The 18288-nt window shown below is 44.7% G+C and overlaps 1 protein-coding gene across 2 annotated transcripts; it reads left to right on the forward strand.

The window, feature by feature from the left end:
• The first annotated feature begins 232 nt into the window (after nt 1-232).
• AURKA (aurora kinase A) lies at nt 233-17953 on the forward strand. 2 transcript variants are annotated; one of them, XM_012188064.5, is made up of 9 exons: nt 233-282; nt 3359-3402; nt 4380-4659; nt 6090-6144; nt 7148-7339; nt 8109-8247; nt 14742-14890; nt 16995-17169; nt 17306-17953. In XM_012188064.5, the coding sequence occupies exons 2-9, from the start codon at nt 3364-3366 to the stop codon at nt 17483-17485; spliced, it is 1209 nt and encodes a 402-aa protein (XP_012043454.2). In that variant the 5' UTR covers nt 233-282; nt 3359-3363; the 3' UTR covers nt 17486-17953.
• Nucleotides 17954-18288: the final 335 nt, after the last annotated feature.

The raw sequence follows: 18288 nt of genomic DNA on the forward strand, positions 1-18288 counted from the left end.
GAATACCGCGGGCGCTAGAACGGCCACGGGTGTGTCGGGCCGTTGGCTCCACCACTTCCGGGGCTTTACGGAGCAAATGCGCCTGCGCGTCTTCTCCGCCGGCCTGTGACTCAAGCTGTAGAGTTGGCTTTGAACCAATGAAAAGGCAGCGCCTCTCTATCCCCGACCAATCAGCATTCGGAATAGAGAGTTTAGCTCCTATTTAAAATGAAGACTTTGAATCTTAACGGCTGAGCTCTCGGGAGGACTTGGTTTCTTTGGATCGGAGGTGGGAGTCCACAGGTGCGTAGACCTGGGGCATCTCTCTGGGGCGGGCGGGCGGGCGGACCGAGGGTGGCCTTTGCGGGTTGGTGGGAGGGAAGCGGTCTTGGGGATCGCTGGGTCAACGAGGGGTGGTCGGGGCGACAGAGCTTCCTTTTCCGTCCCCCCCCTTCCCGTTCCTCCCTGCGCCCCCTCCCCCGCCCCCCGTGCTTTTCCTGCACCCTCCCTTCTGTGCTTGGATATTGATATGCCCTACAGCATGCCGCCTGGTGTTTATTGAACACCCGGAGTGAATGGGGTTGTGGGGGTGGAGGGTTGCTTTCTGATGGGGTTCTCATGTTAAGTGAGCACCTGGGTAAGAAAGAATGCAAAATGTTTTTTTGCCGTTTTGGAATTTACGTTCTAGGGGTGGTGGGTGAGGAGACAGACGATAAACTTAACAAGATAACTTCCGATAGGGATGAGTACTAGAAGTGGGCTAGTTTGAATAGACTAGCCAGGAAAGGCCCTTGTCCGGGCAGGATGGATGAGTGGGTGAATAGATAAACCTGGAAGCCAGTGCTTCTCAAACCGTATACCCTGGACTCCCTTTATCGGGATTACTTGAGCGTTCTAGTTAAAAATATGAACCCACCTAAGGGATCAGAGGGGCTTCCCAGGTGGCGCTATGAAGCGACTCAGGTTCGATCCCTGGTCCTCCCTGGAGGAGGGCATGGCAACCCACTCCAGTATTCTTGCCTGGAGAATCCCATAGACAGAGAAGTCTGGTGGGTTACAGTCCATAGAGTTGCACAGAGTTAGACTCCACCCATGCAAGCAAGGGATCAGAAGTGCTTGGGTGTAGGGCTCAGGTGTTTGCATTTTTATCAAGCTCTACAGGTGATTCTGATGTTTTATTGAGAACTAGTGTATGCCCGGTGTATACTGGTCATCTGGGGATGTCTTTGAAACGCAGGGTCTTAATTTGTTAGGTCTAGAGTTGGGCTCCAAAGTCTCCATTTCTAACAGTTGTCCTCCTGATGTACATGTGGCTACCATCCTTGACTTTCACTCATGTTTTCTTCTCATCCTTAACCTTCCTTGTTGTTTGAATTAAACGTGTTTCAGCAGCATACTCATTTCCTCTCCACTGCCCTTCATATGTGCGGGTAATTTGCAGGTTTGATGAAGGAAGGAGAAGTCTCCACCCACAGTGCTATTAAATCTGCTTTTCTTTGTAGACTAGTAGGATCTCCAGTTTGAAGTGGAGGGATCTTATGCAGGTCGCCTGGACATGAGACTCTCGAACTTGGCTGGAGTCCAGAATCACCTGAGAAACTGTCTTCTGTGGCTCTCTGCGGAATTCTGAAGCAGAGACTTAGTCCATTCTGTTCCATTATTCTTCCTGAGAAGGAAAAGTGTATTACCTGGAGCGAATGAATATTGGTAGCTTCTATAAAACCAGTGTCTGTAGAGCTATGTGATCTCATGAGTCAGCTGCTTGTAACTGTCAGGGAGAGTGAAGAAGGCACCACAGCATGGGTGAGAATACCGTTCACATGATATGAGAATGTATTTCCTTTTCTTGTCTGTTTCCGAATGGCTGTTTGATATAAGGACTCCAGATTCTTTAGTCTGGTCTCCTCTTGCAGGTGGAGTTATTTGTTTGCTTATAAAGTGGATGTGCAAGTGGGGGTCTGAAGAGTGCTTTCTGATAGGATTCTAGAATTTAGGGAGCAAGAGAAATGGATAACGGTTTCTCTGGCCCAAGGATCCATATATCTGACTTGTTAGAGGGATCACTGGGCACAGTGTTGCAGATGGACCATAATGGGGCAAAGGTGAAAGCAGAGTGGCCACTGGGAGCTTTTTGCAAATAATTGAAGGGAGAGAAAATTGTGGTTTGACCAGGTGGGAGTAGGAAAGGTTGTGAGCAGTGATTTTCAAAATAGAGCCTGTAGGGTACGCCGATGGCTTAGATACAGGGTTTGAGGGAGAACCATGTAAAAGATTATAAGACTTTAGACTTGAGCAACTGGCAGGGTGGAGAGAGCAGGTGAAGGGGAGCGAGTATTGGGAGGAAGCAGGACGTCAGTGGGGACAGGTTAGGGCTGTGATGCCGCTCAGATTACCAGGTGGTAGGAGTTCAGAGGGGAGCTTTGGGCTCGAGATGGAAATTTGGGGGTCCTCAGCCTGTGGATGGTATTAAAAGCTGGGGAAGAAGAGGTTTCATTTGGTGTGTTGGGTTGAGATGCCTGGCAGGCTTTCCTGGGGCATGCTCAGCAGGTGATAGAGAGCCTGGCAGGAGAGGAGAGGGCAGAAGGCACCAATTTGCATTCTCCTAATAGAGATGTTTAGAGCCCTGGGGCCCTACGAAGGTGTAGACAGACAGTGGGGAATCCCTTCCACGGTTACCCTAGACACTGATTGGTGGCACAGGTGAGGCTCATCAGCCAAGGTGTTTGCTTTGGGACAGCTAGTAGACAAGTCTGTGCAGGACCCCCTGGAATGCCAGGAATGCTCTTGAGGGGAAGGCTGAGAATTGACCTTTGACCTTTGGATCTGGCAACAGTCGGGTCTGCCCTCTGCCCACCCTCTGCCCAGAGCCTGGTGGGGATGAAAACCCTGTGAGAGGGAGCCTGCAGCCCGGTGAGGGAGGTGATTGAGACAACTGTTGCCCAGTTCTGCTGCTGAAAGGGGAGGCCAGAGATGTGGTCATAGTTTGAGTCAATTTAAGGGTAAAGAGGACTTTTTATTTAAAGGCAGCACTTAAGGAAGCTGGCCTGTAGACTGATGGAAGGGATTCATTAGAGAGATGATGAGAGAGTGGGGTAACGCAGTTCAGGAGTGGGGCTGGAGTACCAGGGAGGGGAGAGGATGGGATGCAGTGTGTGAGGGGAAAGAAAGGCCCCACACCTGAACCTGATCTAAACCCCATACTTGTGCTCTATCACAGGAGAAAATGCTGCTCCCTTATCAGCCTTCATGGACAACAAATCATGTCAAATTCTGTGTGATGCTGAGGCTTTTTCATCAGGATTTTTAACCCTGATCCAGTGTGACGCTTTGAAGCAGATGGATTTTTACAAATTAAAGGTGGTTCTTTTTTCCTTTTCAGGAATCATGGACAGATGTAAAGAAAACTGCATCTCAGGGCCTAAGGTAAATTGAATAATCAGGAATCTCAGATCCCTTTTATAAGACCCAAAGGGAAGTTGGGTTTAAGCCTAGAGTTGTTGTCACCTTTCCTTTGAGATGTGACTGTGGTTCCTCCACCACGTCCCTGGGTGGGAACTCGTTGCTTTTCTCAGCATTCAACAAGGCTCTGTTGCTTCTCTCAGTGTAACTTTTATTTCGCTCTAACTTTTTGAAGAGCCTGTGTTTGTTTCCTCTTTTGCCTCAGATCCGTTTTGTGAGTACTTGGAAACTGAAGCACTAGTAAATCAATAGTAATTAGCTTTGGGGACTATTAAAACTGTGTTCATCATTATTTAAAAAATTATATAATGAGCTTTTTGTGGAACATGTGGCAAATATAAAACTTCATGAAAAAATAATCACTATTGAATATTTTATGTGTTTAGAGAAAAGACTGAAAAAATACAGATATTGTTGGAAGAAGTTTCAGTGGAATTGGGATTTTAGTATAAAGTTTCTGAATTGTAGCTTCTTGCTAAAGAATAATTCCCAAGTCACTGAGAATTCTTAGAAAGTGTTTAATGCCTCCCTTTTTAGATAAAAGTTTAGTTAATGAACGTTTTTTTTAATGGGGACATGACTTTTAGGGGTAGAGTGTTGGGGAGTGGGTAGGAGGTGTCGTTCAGGTATTTCAACCCTATACTAACTGTATCGTCTGCAAGTGCTGATTCCAGTCGGTTTCCCTGTCCATCTGTTATCATTGCTGCTGCTGCTAAGTCGCTTCAGTCATGTCTGACTCTGTGTGACCCTATAGATGGCAGCCCACCAGGCTACTCCATCCCTGGGATTCTCCAGGCAAGAATACTGGAATGGGTTGCCATTTCCTTCTCCAGTGACAGTCATTATATTGCAATATTAGAAGACAGACCTTTGGAATACTCTCAAGATACTCAGCTTTCCTTCATGAGGACCATCACATTCCTTTTTCCTCCCCAATCTAGACTGCAGTTCCACTTAGTGATGGCCCAAAACGTGTTCCAGTGGCTCAGCAGTTTCCCTCTCAGAATCCGGTGTCTGTGAACAGCGGCCAGGCTCAGCGCGTCCTGTGTCCCACAAATTCCTCGCAGCGTGTTCCTTCACAAGCACAGAAGCTAGTCTCCATCCAGAAACCAGTACAGACCCTGAAGCAGAAGCCACCGCAGGCAGCCAGCGCCCCTCGTCCTGTCGCCAGGCCACCAAGTAACACCCAGAAGAGCAAACAACCCCAGCCACCAGCGCCCGGTAAGCAGTCTTCTTAGGCTCATTGGAGAGCCACTCTTTTATTTGCCAAAAAAAAAACCCCACTCCCACATATACAGATGTGTGTTTACTATTTGGAACCCTATCTTTTACATCATTTCTACTGAGGATGGGGAGAGCATCTGATGTCGGGGTGAAGTAACAAGTCTACTGTGGTCCAGGCCTGACCCCCACCCTCCTGAAAGAGGTGGGCAGTCAGGGAAGACACAACAGCAGCCCCGTATTCTTTGGATTGCTTATTGGGGCAGAGGGCATTCTTTTAGCAAGTATACTTGGAACTGAAAAATTCCAAGGTTCTGGAGCGTGGAGGGAAGTGCTGGGGGTTCGGGGAGTGAGTGGACTGAGGCAGGCAGGGCGAGGTCAGGGTGGGCACTGTCGGCCTCAGCAGGGCTCTGTCCCCTATGTACTGGGAAGCTGCTGAAAGGTTTTTGAGCAGAGGAGGGGCTGACTTGCCTCTTAAAGAAAGCTTATCTGGATGTGTGGGATGAATTGAAGAGTAGCCATGCTGGACCCAGGGGTACCAGGTAGGAGGGAGGCCATTGGGTTTTGTCTCCAGTATTGCAGGGGCCTGAGCTGGGTCGGTGTTAATAGTTATTTCCCAATTGTTGAGTGCTCCATAGCAGGCTTTCTTCATCCATGTTGTGTCATTATGTCCTCGTAAGCACTCTACAGAGGCAACCGTAGTTTCTACCTCGATTTTGTGGAGGAAGAAGCTAAGACTTCGAAGCATTAACTTATGCAAACACAGCCAGGGCAGAGTGATTCAGACAGATTTGAGAGCTCACTTAGGATGCCAGCTTGACAGAATGGGGCAGTAAGCCAGACGTGGGGACGGTGGTTATACCGGTGGCATTAAACCATTAAACTGAGATCGTGAACTGTGGAGGGAAAGACTACAGTTTAGACCTGAATTCAAAAATCTCACCAGGGCAAACTGTGCTACTCTTGGAGGTTGAAGTGCTGGAAATACGCAAGTAGAAATGTCCAGTGTAATTTCCCCTTGGCTGCTGACACAGTGGGAGGAGGGTGGTGGTTGGCTCGTGTTTTGTTGCACATTGTCTGATGCTGACCCACCTCCTGGGTAAGAGGTGATGAATTGTTATGAATGGGAAGACTGGCAACTCTGTTTAGAAGCTCTTCATTTAGAAACTGAGGCTCCAGGGAGAATCTACACAGCCCTGGGTTTTTAGATTATCTGAGGGCCTATGATGTATCTGCTTATCTTTTACTCTCAAAAGCTTTATACAGACTTCAGATGGCAGGAGTCAGGTTACAGTGTAGTCATCTCTTTTTTCCTTATTAAAATAAAACCAAAAATAGCCCAGATCTGTCATTCTGGGCATACCACTGATATTTTGGTGACTACTCTTTGATTCATCTCTAATCAAAGACTGTTAACTTATTCTATTTAGGAAATAATCCTGAGAAGGAAGTGGCGTCAAAACAAAAAAATGAAGAATCAAAAAAGTAAGTTTTATCTTATGTCCAAAGTTCTGTACCATCATTCTGCTAGAACATACTAATGTCATTTAATTGCAAATTTAGTTATAGGAACAGACCTGTTAAAAATAGACCTTTGTACTTTCACTTGGAAATTTGGAACATCTATAGTTTCTAAATCTTCAAAGAGAGAAGGGATTTTAATGATGTTTATGAGAGACTCGAGTTTTTCTTACTACTTTTCACATTTAGAAAGGACTTATATTTGACCTAGAATCTGTTACAGAAATCAAGTGAAACTTCCTCTCGACCCTCAGAAGTAACTACCACATACAGTTTCTGTATGCTTCTCTGCTACTTTTAATAAAGAGGTGGCAGTTAAACAACAAAAGGTGGTCCTCTTGCAGCCCTATGGACAAATACTTGACTGTAGAGTACTTTGAAAGTATTGATGCACTTACTATATCTGTTCTCCATAAAAAGCTTGGCTGTATTTTCCCTTGCTCTCAGTCTCTGAACTGTCTAGACTCTAGCCACAGCCTTTTATGCTCTATCTGCCTACCAGAAACTTTCTGAGAGTCTCATCCAGTGGTTCCCAGCCCACTGTCCTGTAGGCTCCATCCTATTTGCTTTCCCAGAGTGGTTCTCCACCGCAGAGAGGGGTGGCGTCTCCACGTCGAGAGGAGGCCATTTGAAAGAAGTTCCCAGTTGTTTCTGGAACCTTCTTGCTTCTCCAGTTCCTCATCCAATCCTCCTGTGGTCTTAGCATTGTTGCTAATAGGTCTGTGCTCAGAGCATAGTACTGTCTCAGAACACTTCCCAGCAAGTGCCTCAGCTCCAGAAGTCCAGATTTTTCCCTGTCACAGACTCATTCAGAGGAGGCTATGGTTTGGTTCTTGCCGAGGATACGTGCTGATACCACTTTGAGTATAGAATTATTGATAGGACTGGGGTGTCTGCTACTCATTAATATACCTCATTAGAAAGGATGTGTTTTCTTCAGACTTTAAAATGTTCAATTCTTCCCCAGAAGGCAATGGGCTTTGGAAGATTTTGAAATTGGTCGCCCGCTGGGTAAAGGAAAGTTTGGTAATGTTTATTTGGCAAGAGAAAAACAAAGCAAGTTTATTCTGGCTCTTAAAGTATTATTCAAAGCTCAGCTGGAGAAGGCCGGCGTTGAGCATCAGCTGAGAAGAGAAGTAGAAATACAGTCGCATCTCAGGTAAGTCTTCAAATGGTGTCCGGGAGAGTGGCGTACAGAGCTTAGACTTCAATGTTTATGAACTTCTTTGTAGAAGGCTGGCTTCATAGTACTGCAAAGAATGACTAAATTCATCATTTTTTCAAAGATTTATCTAGACTTAACTGCTGTGGATTGGAAAAATTGCTTGAAGGTTTGTCTTGTTAATGGAGTAATTTACTGGATGAGTTTTGTTTTGTTTTGGTGGATAATTAAAGGAATGATACCTCTTATTTTGAGTTCAGGTTGCACACTGGTAGCCTATAGGTTGACTTTAGCCAGTGGATCTTTTTGTTTTCAGTGAATTTAAAAAAATCTCAGCTAGCCTGTGCTCAGCTGTCCAAAGTCCTCCACAGCACATTTGCTGCCGTTATTGAACATGGCCTGTGTTGTCTGTCTCATGGAATTTGAGTTTCAAACTACTGTGGGAATGGCACGTCTTTTTTTTTTTTTCTTTCAATTTGCGGAGACTTAATATTTAGCTGAATTCTTTCCCCCTAAGAATATAGATGGTTCAAAGGAAGGAAATAGTCTTAACTAAACCTGAGGTCCAGGTTTAATACCTTGGAATGCATGTAAATTGATAGCAGTGTACATATTTTTCTTACAGTGGGTTCATAGCTTCATATTTTCAAGGGCAGTGGAAGGTGGAATCTGTGACCAGCAGCAGTTCTCACCACTGGTTTCACATGAGGGATCTGATACTCAGTACAGATGCCCCACCATACCAGGTGTCCATCTTTCATTGCAGGCATCCAAACATCCTCAGACTATATGGTTATTTCCATGATGCTACCAGAGTCTACTTAATTTTGGAATATGCACCCCTCGGAGCTGTCTATAGAGAACTTCAGAAACTGTCAAAGTTTGATGAGCAGAGAACTGCCACGGTGAGTTTTCATTTACTGTTCAGACTAATTCTGTTTACTCTATACCTGTCCTACACAGTGCTGTACCTTTCATTATATAATAGAGGGGGTTTCGTTTCATGGAAAGCTAGCTTAGTACAGGGGTCCCTCACCTCTGGGATCTAATGCCTGATTATCTGGGGTCAGGCTGATGTAATAATAATAGAAATGAAGCACACAATAAATGTAATGCACTTGAGTCATCCCGAAACCATCTGCCCTACCCCAGGTCTGTGGAAAAATTATCTCCCACAAAATTGGTCCTTGGTACCAACACTGGCTTCAGCTCGGTTCAGTTCAGTCGCTCAGTCATGTCCGATTCTTTGCGACCCCATGAATCGCGGCATGACAGGCCTCCCTGTCCATCACCAACTCCCAGAGTTCACCCAAACCCACGTCCGAGTCGGTGATGCCATCCAGCCATCTCATCCTCGGTCGTCCCCTTCTCCTCCTGCCCCCAATCCCTCCTAGCATCAGAGTCTTTTCCAATGAGTCAACTCTTCGCATGAGGTGGCCAGATTACTGGAGTTTCAGCTTTAGCATCATTCCTTCCAATGAACACCCAGGACTGATCTCTTTCAGAATGGACTGGTTGGATCTCCTTTCAGTCCAAGGGACTCTCAAGAGTCTTCTCCAACACCACAGTTCAAAAGCATCAATTCTTCAGCACTCAGCTTTCTTCACAGTCCAACTCTCACATCCATACATGACTACTGGAAAACTATAACCTTGACTAGTTGGACCTTTGTTGGCAAAGTAATGTCTCTGCTTTAGAGTATGCTATCTAGGTTGGTCATAACTTTCCTTCCAAGGAGTAAGCGTCTTTTAATTTCATGGCTGCAGTCACCATCTGCAGTGATTTTGGAGCCAAAAAAATAAAGTCTGACACTGTTTCTACTGTTTCCCCATCTATTTGTCATGAAGTGATGGGACCAGATACCATGATCTTCGTTTTCTGAATGTTGAGCTTTAAGCCAACTTTTTCACTCTCCTCTTTCACTTTCATAAAGAGGCTTTTAGTTCCTCTTCACTTTCTGCCATAAACGTGGTGTCATCTGCATATCTGAGGTTATTGATATTTCTCCCGGCAATCTTGATTCCAGCTTGTGTTTCTTCCAGCCCAGTGTTTCTCATGATGTACTCTGCATAGAAGTTAAATAAGCAGGGTGACAATACGCAGCTTTGACGTACTCCTTTTCCTATTTGGAACCAGTCTGTTGTTCCATGTCCAGTTCTAACTGTTGCTTTCTGACCTGCATATAGGTTTCTCAAGAAGCAGGTCAGGTGGTCTGGTATTCCCATCTCTTTCAGAATTCTCCACAGTTTATTGTGATCTGCACAGTCAAAGGCTTTGGCATAGTCAATAAAGCAGAAATAGATGTTTTTCTGGAACTCTCTTTCTTTTTCCATGATCCAGCAGATGTTGGCAATTTGATCTCTGGTTCCTCTGCCTTCTCTAAAACCAGCTTGAACATCAGGAAGTTCATGGTTCATGTATTGCTAAAGCCTTGCTTGGAGAATTTTGAGCATTACTTTACTAGCATGTGAGATGAGTGCAATTGTGCGGTAGTTGAGCATTCTTTGGCATTGCCTTTCTTTGGGATTGAAATGAAAACTGACCTTTTCCAGTCCTGTGGCCACTGCTGAGTTTTCCAAATTTGCTGGCATGTTGAGTGCAGCACTTTCACAGCATCATCTTTTCAGGATTTGAAATAGCTCAACTGGAATTCCATCACCTCCACTAGCTTTGTTCGTAGTGATGCTTTCTTAAGGCTCACTTGACTTCACATTCCAGGATGTCTGGCTCTAGGTGAGTGATCACACCATCGTGATTATCTTGGTCGTGAAGATCTTTTCTGTACAGTTCTTCTGTGTATCCTTGCCACCTCTTCTTAATATCTTCTGCTTCTGTTAGGTCCATACCATTTCTGTCCTTTATCGAGCCCATCTTTGCATGAAATGTTCTCTTGTTATCTCTAATTTTCTTGAAGAAGAGATCCCTAGTCTTTCCCATTCTGTTGTTTTCCTCTATTTCTTTGCATTGATCACTGAGGAAGCCTTTCTTATCTCTTCTTGCTATTCTTCGGAACTCTGCATTCAGATGCTTATATCTTTCCTTTTCTCCTTTGCTTTTCACTTCTCTTCACAGCTATTTGTAAGGCCTCCCCAGACAGCCATTTTGCTTAGGTACCTCATATACAGGTAAAATCAAATACCAAATGAAATCTTGTGGTTCATTTCCACAGCTGTTTCTGTGGAAATATATATAAATAGTTACCCTGTTTAAAAGAGAAGAATGTATTCTTGATTAGTTTTAGATTTACAGAACAATTGAAGATAGTGCAGACTTACTTTTTCCTTGCACATCTGACTTCTATTACTGTTTTATATCTGTGGTACAACTGTTATAACTAATGGACCGCTGCTGCTGCTAAGTCGCTTCAGTCATGTCCGACTCTGTGCGTCCCCATAGACAGCAGCCCACCAGGCTCCTCCGTCCCTGGGATTCTCCAGGCAAGAACACTGGAGTGGGTTGCCATTTCCTTCTCCAGTGCATGAAAGTGAAAGTGAGGTCGCTCAGTCGTGTCCGACTCTTTGCGACTCCATGGACTGGAGCCTACCAGTCTCCTCCGTCCATGGGATTTTCCAGGTGAGAGTACTGGAGTGGGATGCCATCGCACTAGTACATAACTATTGTCTGAAATTCAGACTTAGATTCAGATTTCCTTTGTTTCTCATGATTAGATTCAGTTCAGTCGCTCAGTCGTGTTCGACTCTTTGTGACCCCATGAACTGTAGCACGCCAGGTCTCCCTGTCCATCACCAACTCCTGGAGTCCACCCAAACCCATGTCCATCAAGTTGATGATGCCATCCAACCATCTCATCCTCTGTCGTCCCCTTCTCCTCCTGCCCTCAATCTTTCCCAGCATCAGGGTCTTTTCCAATGAGTCAGCTCTTGCATCAGGTGGCCAAAGTATTGGAGTTTCAGCTTCAACATCAGTCCTTCCAACGAACACCTAGGACTGATCTCCTTTAGGATGGACTGGTTGGATCTCCTTGCTGTCCAAGGGACTCTCAAGAGTCTTCTCCAACACCACAGTTCAAAAGCATCAATTCTTCAGCGCTCAGCTTTCTTTATAGTCCAACTGTCATATCCACACATGACTAATGGACAAACCATAGCCTTGTCTAGACGGACCTTTGTTGGCAAAGTAATGTCTCTGCTTTTTAATATGCTGTCTAGGTTGGTCATAACCTTAGGTTAGGGTCATGGGTTTTGGGAGGAAGGTCAGAGGTGAAAGGCATTCTCTAAGGATACAAGCTACTGACCTGACTCATCCCCAGGTGTTGGTCTCGACCACCCGGCTGGGGTAGTGTTTGTCAGGCTTCTCCTCTGTAGAGTTACTCTCTCTCCCTTTTCAGAGGAACAGCTCTTCTCCTACAGGGCAGGGTATCGACATATATTACTTGGAACTCTGTACTACAGAGCTGTCTTTTCTCCCTTATTGATTTCCTCAAATATTTATGAATATGGACACTTGATACTTTGAGGATAATCTAATAGCACTTGGCTCTCATTGTTTGTTCCAGATTTGGCCTCCGGCTGCTCTTTCACACAGTGCCTGTGTCCTTCTGACCTGTCCCCATCATTGTGGGGAGTCTGGGCCTGTGTTTTTTTTAAAAGCACTTTCTGTTTGTCGGTGCCATAAGGTGCTCCGGGTTCGTCTTACACATTTTCTAAGTCTTAGAATTCATTATTTCTCTAAGGAGCTTTGCTTCCTTTTACTGGAAAATGTTATTAGAAGCCTTGATCTGGGTGCTAGATATGCTCATTGCTACTGTTACCACTTCTGGGCTTTCAGCTGAAAGAGAGCATTGAGATGTGTGTATTGTAATCTCAGTATCTGCATGTATATGAAAGTATTCATAATTATCCACCTGTATCTATAGTATCTATAGTAAACATGAGTCCCTTATCACATGGATCATTTTACTCTCCTCCCTTGCTTATCATAGCCTCCACTCCAACACTGAGAAACTTGGATTCCAGCATCGGCCATCCTTTTATCCAATTCCAGTGTTCATGTGTAGTGGTGTCAGAATTGTTAACCAGTTTCCCTTGTGGGAAACAACCGTATGCATTTGAGGTTCGTCTGTATCCTCTCAGGGTTTGATGGTTCATTTCTCTTCATTGGTGAATAATACTCCCTCATAGGGCTCTACCTTGGTTTATTGCTTCATTTATTGAAGGGTATCTTGGTTGCTTCTAGTCTTTATAAACAGTTGCATGTGGCTTTTTGTGGGACACAAGTTTTCATATCTGCTGGGTAGATACCTAGGGGGGTGCTTGCTAGCTTGTACCTAAGTCTGCGTTTAGCTTTGTGGAAACTGTCAGCAGTTTCTGCAGTGGATATGCCTACCATCTGTGCATTCCTGCCCACGCATGCGTGCCTGTGGCTCCCCACCAGCAAGTGGTGCTGGCGTGCTTTTTGAGTTTCAGTCTTCCCAGTAAGTGTACAGCAGTGTCTCATTGCTTTAATTCGCAGTTCTTTAATAACATACAAGGTTGAGCATCTTTTCAGGTGTTTATTTTCCATCTCTGTAGCATCTTTGAGGTCTGTTCAGACCTTTGAAAGTGAAAGTTGCTCAGTCATGTCCAGCTCTTAGTGACTCCATGGACTATACAGTACTGTACAGTCCATGGAATTCACCAGGCCAGGATACTGGAGTGGGTAGCCTTCCCTTCTCCAAGGGATCTTCCCAACTTGGGGACCGAACCCAGGTTCAGACCTTTGGCCCATTAAAAATTTTTTTGTTGTCTTACTGAGTTTTAAGAATCCGCATGTATTTGTGATGAGTCCTTTATCGTGTGTTTTACAAACATTTTCTCCCCTTCTGTGCCTTGTGCTTTCCTTCGCTTAACTGTGTCTTTCATGGGCAGACATTTTTAATCTTAAAATCCAACATATCAGGTTTTTGTTTTGCCTTTTTCTTTTTTTCATGGATTGTACTCTTCTTTATTAATGTGAAAACTGTTTGAAGACGTTGTCTTAATTTGGACTGTTTTTTGTTGAATTAGCAGATGAAGGGCCTATAGAATGGTGGTTACTTTGTTCTGTTTCTTGGTGGAGGTCTCTGGGTAGTATGTACACTTATCTTTTTGGCATTGATCTAAATGGCATTAAATTCAAGTGGTTTTACTTTTATCTTCTACTGAAATCACAGCACTGTTGGTGAATGACCCCTCTGGTTCTGTCTGTGCAGTGAAGACATACTATTTCAACTTAAATATTTGCCCTTTGGTTAAGTAGAAATCTATTTTATTTGCTTTTTAAATATTAACTAGGCAAGGTAGTTTCTTCTTTAATTGGCAAGTAATGTTTGTACTCAGTTTTCTTCAATCTAGTGGAGTTTACTTTGGTGTAAACGGATAGCTGTTTGAAAGGAAGTAAAAGATTGGTTCTTTCTAGATTCCCTAGTAGTTTATACGTGCGCGTGTGCGTGCGCACACACACACACACACACACACACCTGTTTTTCTTTCCTGATTAATTAAAACTAGTTCTGGAGAAGTGTTAGGGACCTTTACACATAATCCATAATCTTAATGTGGGTATGTGGAGGGGGTGGATGCAGAGAGCGCTGGTTCCTGCCGGGTTTGAGCAGGGGCAGCCCATTGTCATCTGGAATCCTACCGTATCCTCTTCGAGCATCACCCACTTTGGTGCAAGAGACGAGCTTTCTTTACCTTTGCTTTCAGTTTATTTATGGTTTATTTAAGTTTATGGTCTAAATTTTGGTCTCTGCCTTTTGGCTGAAAGCAATGAAAAATGTCCTTTCTGACAATAACATCTGGTTTGTACCCCTTCATTTGGTAAACCTTTTTGGCATAACATAATGTTCAGTCCTATTTAGAATTACTTTTTGAGAAACCAACGCTTCTCAAACGTCAGTCAGAACTAAATATATTCAATATATTAGAAAACAATTCTCATTTACATGTTAAAGCCAATCCTGGGCTTGCTTAAGTTTATAGCTTCAAACAAACCCTTTTGTTGTAATTTTGCCTTAGTTTTAAAAATGGGGATGGACTATAAAGTTTTTCTTTTTTAAGAATTTTAAAAATTGTTTACAGGCCCGACTCCCTCATTTGTACCAGTTTTTCAATATTGTCATAATTCATGGCTTCTGGGCCATAAATTGCCAGGTGGGGATGTAGTGGTACCTTGGTGTTCTGCTGTCTTTCGGCGTCGCACCTGCTGTGTGAGCAGATAACCTAGCACAGAGTCACTTGTACTTCACACTGAACACTAAATTGGTTTGTTTTCTTCTAGAGTCATCCACTGTCTCTAGTTTTTGCTTTCAAATCTACAGAACATGTTAAAATCTATGTTGAGTTTCCTTTCTGAAGAGATGTCTAAAATTGTGTTATATAAATCTAAAACGGATTTCCAATACTTTTTGTTTTAATAGTATATCACAGAATTGGCAAATGCCTTGTCTTACTGTCATTCAAAGAGAGTTATTCACAGAGACATTAAGCCAGAGAACCTGCTCCTTGGATCAGCTGGAGAGCTTAAGATCGCCGATTTTGGGTGGTCGGTACATGCCCCATCCTCCAGGTATATAACTTCAGAGATGGAACTTGTTTGTTTGGTTTAGTAAAAGCCTAGGGGCTAATGAGCTAAATAGTAAAATATTTACTGTAAGTAAATGTAAGCATAGATGTTGTGGGCGGTTGGGTCAGGTAACTGACATACATGCTTTGGAGTAATTTAGGCCTGGCAGGAAACTAGTGTCTTCAAGAACATTTTTACTATGCAGCCATTTGTGGATGTTTATCCTGGGGTTACGGAGAAGGCAATGGCACCCCACTCCAGTACTCTTGCCTGGAAAATCCCATGGACAGAGGAGCCTGGTAGGCTGCAGTCCATGAGGTCGCTAAGAGTCAGACCTGACTGAGCGACTTCGCTTTGACTTTTCACTTTCATGCATTGGAGAAGGAAATGGCAAGCCACTCCAGTATTCTTGCCTGGAGAATCCCAGGGATGGAGAATGCTGGTGGGCTGCCATCTATAGGGTTGCACAGAGTCGGACACGACTGAAGCAACTTAACAGCAGCAGCAACCTGGGGTTAAAGATGCATACTATCCTTAGAGGCCAGTGAAGGGGACAAATAGGTAAAAGATATGACAAGTGTATCACAGAATGAAATGCGGTGTGTAGAGGGGGAACAACACCTGACTGACGGGGAGGCAAACTCCACTGCCTCCAGGGCCAGGAGACACGAGTTCTATGAGTTCTGAGGGCAGCACCTGCAGAGCTCTAGAACTGGGAGCTTAAAGGAACCAAACTAGTTTGGATGGAGCTTTCAGACTGGTGGGTAAAGATTCTTTGGTCTGCTTCTGTCAACAGAGCAGTCCTTTCCTATCTCCTCTTAAAGCAGAGAGACCAACCTATGAAACAATTTAAGTGAACTTTGCAAACAGAGCTAAAACATTTTCTCCTGTTTTTAGGTTGGGTTTCAATGAGCTTTTGAAACCATGTGTGAAGTAGGGCAATTAAAAGCATACATCTACTGCTAAGAGTTTGTCAGCTTTGGGGTAGGTCTTTAAAAAATTGTAACCAGATTACTTTAAAGCCAGTTTAAAAAACTGTATAGTCCCAAATGGATGCTGTTGAGTGTGAGATTTGTTTTTGATATAGATCACTCCTAATTGTTTCCAGCAAGGCACTGAATCTGCTGTTGCAGTCTCTTTTTGTTTAGGGGAGAAAAAAATCTGGTTGTCACAAGTGGGAGCTGTTGGCCTCTGGTGAGGCAAACAGCAATGGCTGTATGATCACAGGGCTAAGCTGGACCTTGGCCCGCCCAGTGGTGTCCTCACGACAGGAAAGCTAGCTGATCCTTTTCTAAAGAGGATATCATATAAAATGTTGGTCACTTGGCCCGGCTTCCCATAGCTGGTTCGCTGTAAGAGCTCTCAGGTTACTGTGCTGTCTTCCAAGGCTCTTGATCTGGGCCTTCTCCCGAATCCAGTGGTGAGAGGCTAGGAGTCTGCGGTGGCAGCTCCTTTAGGTGAGCGAACATTTGTGCACTTGCCAGGCACCAGTGGCACCAAAGAGTAACTGGTACAAGGCAGCAAAATCTGCCTAGCCTTTGCTCCTGTTTTGATGTCTGTTTCCAACCTCTGTTATAAAAACAGACACGCTGAATTGATCACCTGCCTATCCAGTGCCTATACTCCCAATAGTTGTTAACATTTTACCACATTGAGTGTGTCTACGTTTTGGTTAACCTTCAAAAAATAAGTGACAGACAGCATGCTTCATCCTTTGAGTGCTTCAGTAAGTAGGCTAAGGACATTGTCCTGTATAATCACAGCCATTATCACACCTAAGAAACCTAGTCTTGTTAATATCTACTATTTAGTCCATGTTCAAATTTCCCTAGTTGTTCACACAGTTTTATAGTGGTGATACTTTAAATCTTATATATCATTTAAGGAAGTTCTGGAATTAGACATATTTGGGGTGCCACATGATTGCTAACTGTGAGGTCTGGTACAGCACCCCATCTAAAAATGGGTTTATAATAGCACCTGCTTTGTAGCACAGGAGCTAGCCTAGGAAAAGCGCTCAGGGTTAGTGGAATGGTTGGTGCCTTTGAGCAGCTGTCATGATAATAGAAACAGTAGCACGTCAACCCGAGCCTGCCTGTATTTTCAGGAGGACCACCCTCTGCGGCACGCTGGACTACCTGCCCCCTGAGATGATTGAGGGCCGGATGCACGACGAGAAAGTGGACCTCTGGAGCCTTGGGGTGCTTTGCTATGAGTTCCTCGTCGGGAAGCCTCCTTTTGAGGCAGACACATACCAGGAGACCTACAGAAGAATATCACGGGTAAGGCCTCACTACAGAGGGACCCGTCGTTGTTAGAATTCCTTATCAGCCTTGACAGGAGGCTATGATCTGAGTGTTTCTCGTGTTCTCTCTGAGCCACGTTGTGACTCTTGTCACTTATTGTGTACTCATCCAGGTGGAATTCACATTCCCTGACTGCGTGCCCGAGGGAGCCAGGGACCTCATTTCAAGACTATTGAAGCACAACCCCAGCCAGAGGCCCACCCTCAAAGAAGTACTTGAACACCCCTGGATCGCAGCCAACTCAAAACCATCAAGTTGTCAGAAAAAAGAATCAACTAGCAAACAGTCTTAATCTTTGGGGGCAGAGATCCTTAGGCCAGGGCTGCCTTGTCCTGGAGCAGGGTGCTGGCATGTTTCCCCGTGGCCTGCCCGCCATCGAGACTCTACGGGACATGCTGCTGACGAGCAGGCAGTGCTCGGAGTCCCACTTCTGCAGACACGATACTCTGCAGCAGTGGGAGCAGCTGTGAGAATCGTATTACTTCACTGGTTATAGTATCAATCTGGAGGCAAGGTTTGAGGGCAGCCACCCCGCAGCCTGTTTGGAGTAAGGCGTCCTCGTGGAAGACGGACTCAGAGCCTGGCTGTGGGGAAGGGAGTCATGCCTAGTCCTGCCTTGACCCTTGAAACACTGTGCAATAACCTTCCCAGTCCTGTGTGTGTGTAACTTATCGGGTGGCCCAGTCTGGTAACGCTGTCAGAATGAACATGTGATTCTTCCTTTTAAATGTTAAAATAAAGACTTTTGTATAGACTTGTATCCTTACCTCCACAGCATCCCTTCAGGACTCTTCGGTGTCTGTCCAGCACTCTCGCTTGGCCTGCTTGTGGGTCCTCAGTCACTCACCTGGTGAGACTGAGGCAGGAGCATGGGCTTGCCTCAGTCTTGGGGCACAGCGGTGTCTCAGCCCTTTCTAAATGGTAAAGCCTTATTTTCTCCCATGGTGTTGATGTTTTTATAAAGTTCTCACACGTGTAACCTTGACATTAAAGTGCATCTCCCAGGAGTTCACATTTGACAGACACTTTGAGAAACGCTGGGTTATATCTGTCACTAGGTGGTGGGGAGGGGGAGGTCGGCAGGCCCATGGACAT

Source organism: Ovis aries, chromosome 13 (genome assembly GCF_016772045.2).
Source record: "Ovis aries strain OAR_USU_Benz2616 breed Rambouillet chromosome 13, ARS-UI_Ramb_v3.0, whole genome shotgun sequence".
NCBI lineage: Eukaryota > Metazoa > Chordata > Mammalia > Artiodactyla > Bovidae > Ovis > Ovis aries.

Bases quoted from the DNA above. Each gene is read 5' to 3' on its own strand.
- AURKA (XM_012188064.5), top strand. From the start codon at position 3,364: ATGGACAGATGTAAAGAAAACTGCATCTCAGGGCCTAAG. The intron at 3,403-4,379 runs GTAAATTGAATA...TCCCCAATCTAG, and splicing joins ACTGCATCTCAGGGCCTAAG to ACTGCAGTTCCACTTAGTGA. The intron at 7,340-8,108 runs GTAAGTCTTCAA...CTTTCATTGCAG, and splicing joins GAAATACAGTCGCATCTCAG to GCATCCAAACATCCTCAGAC.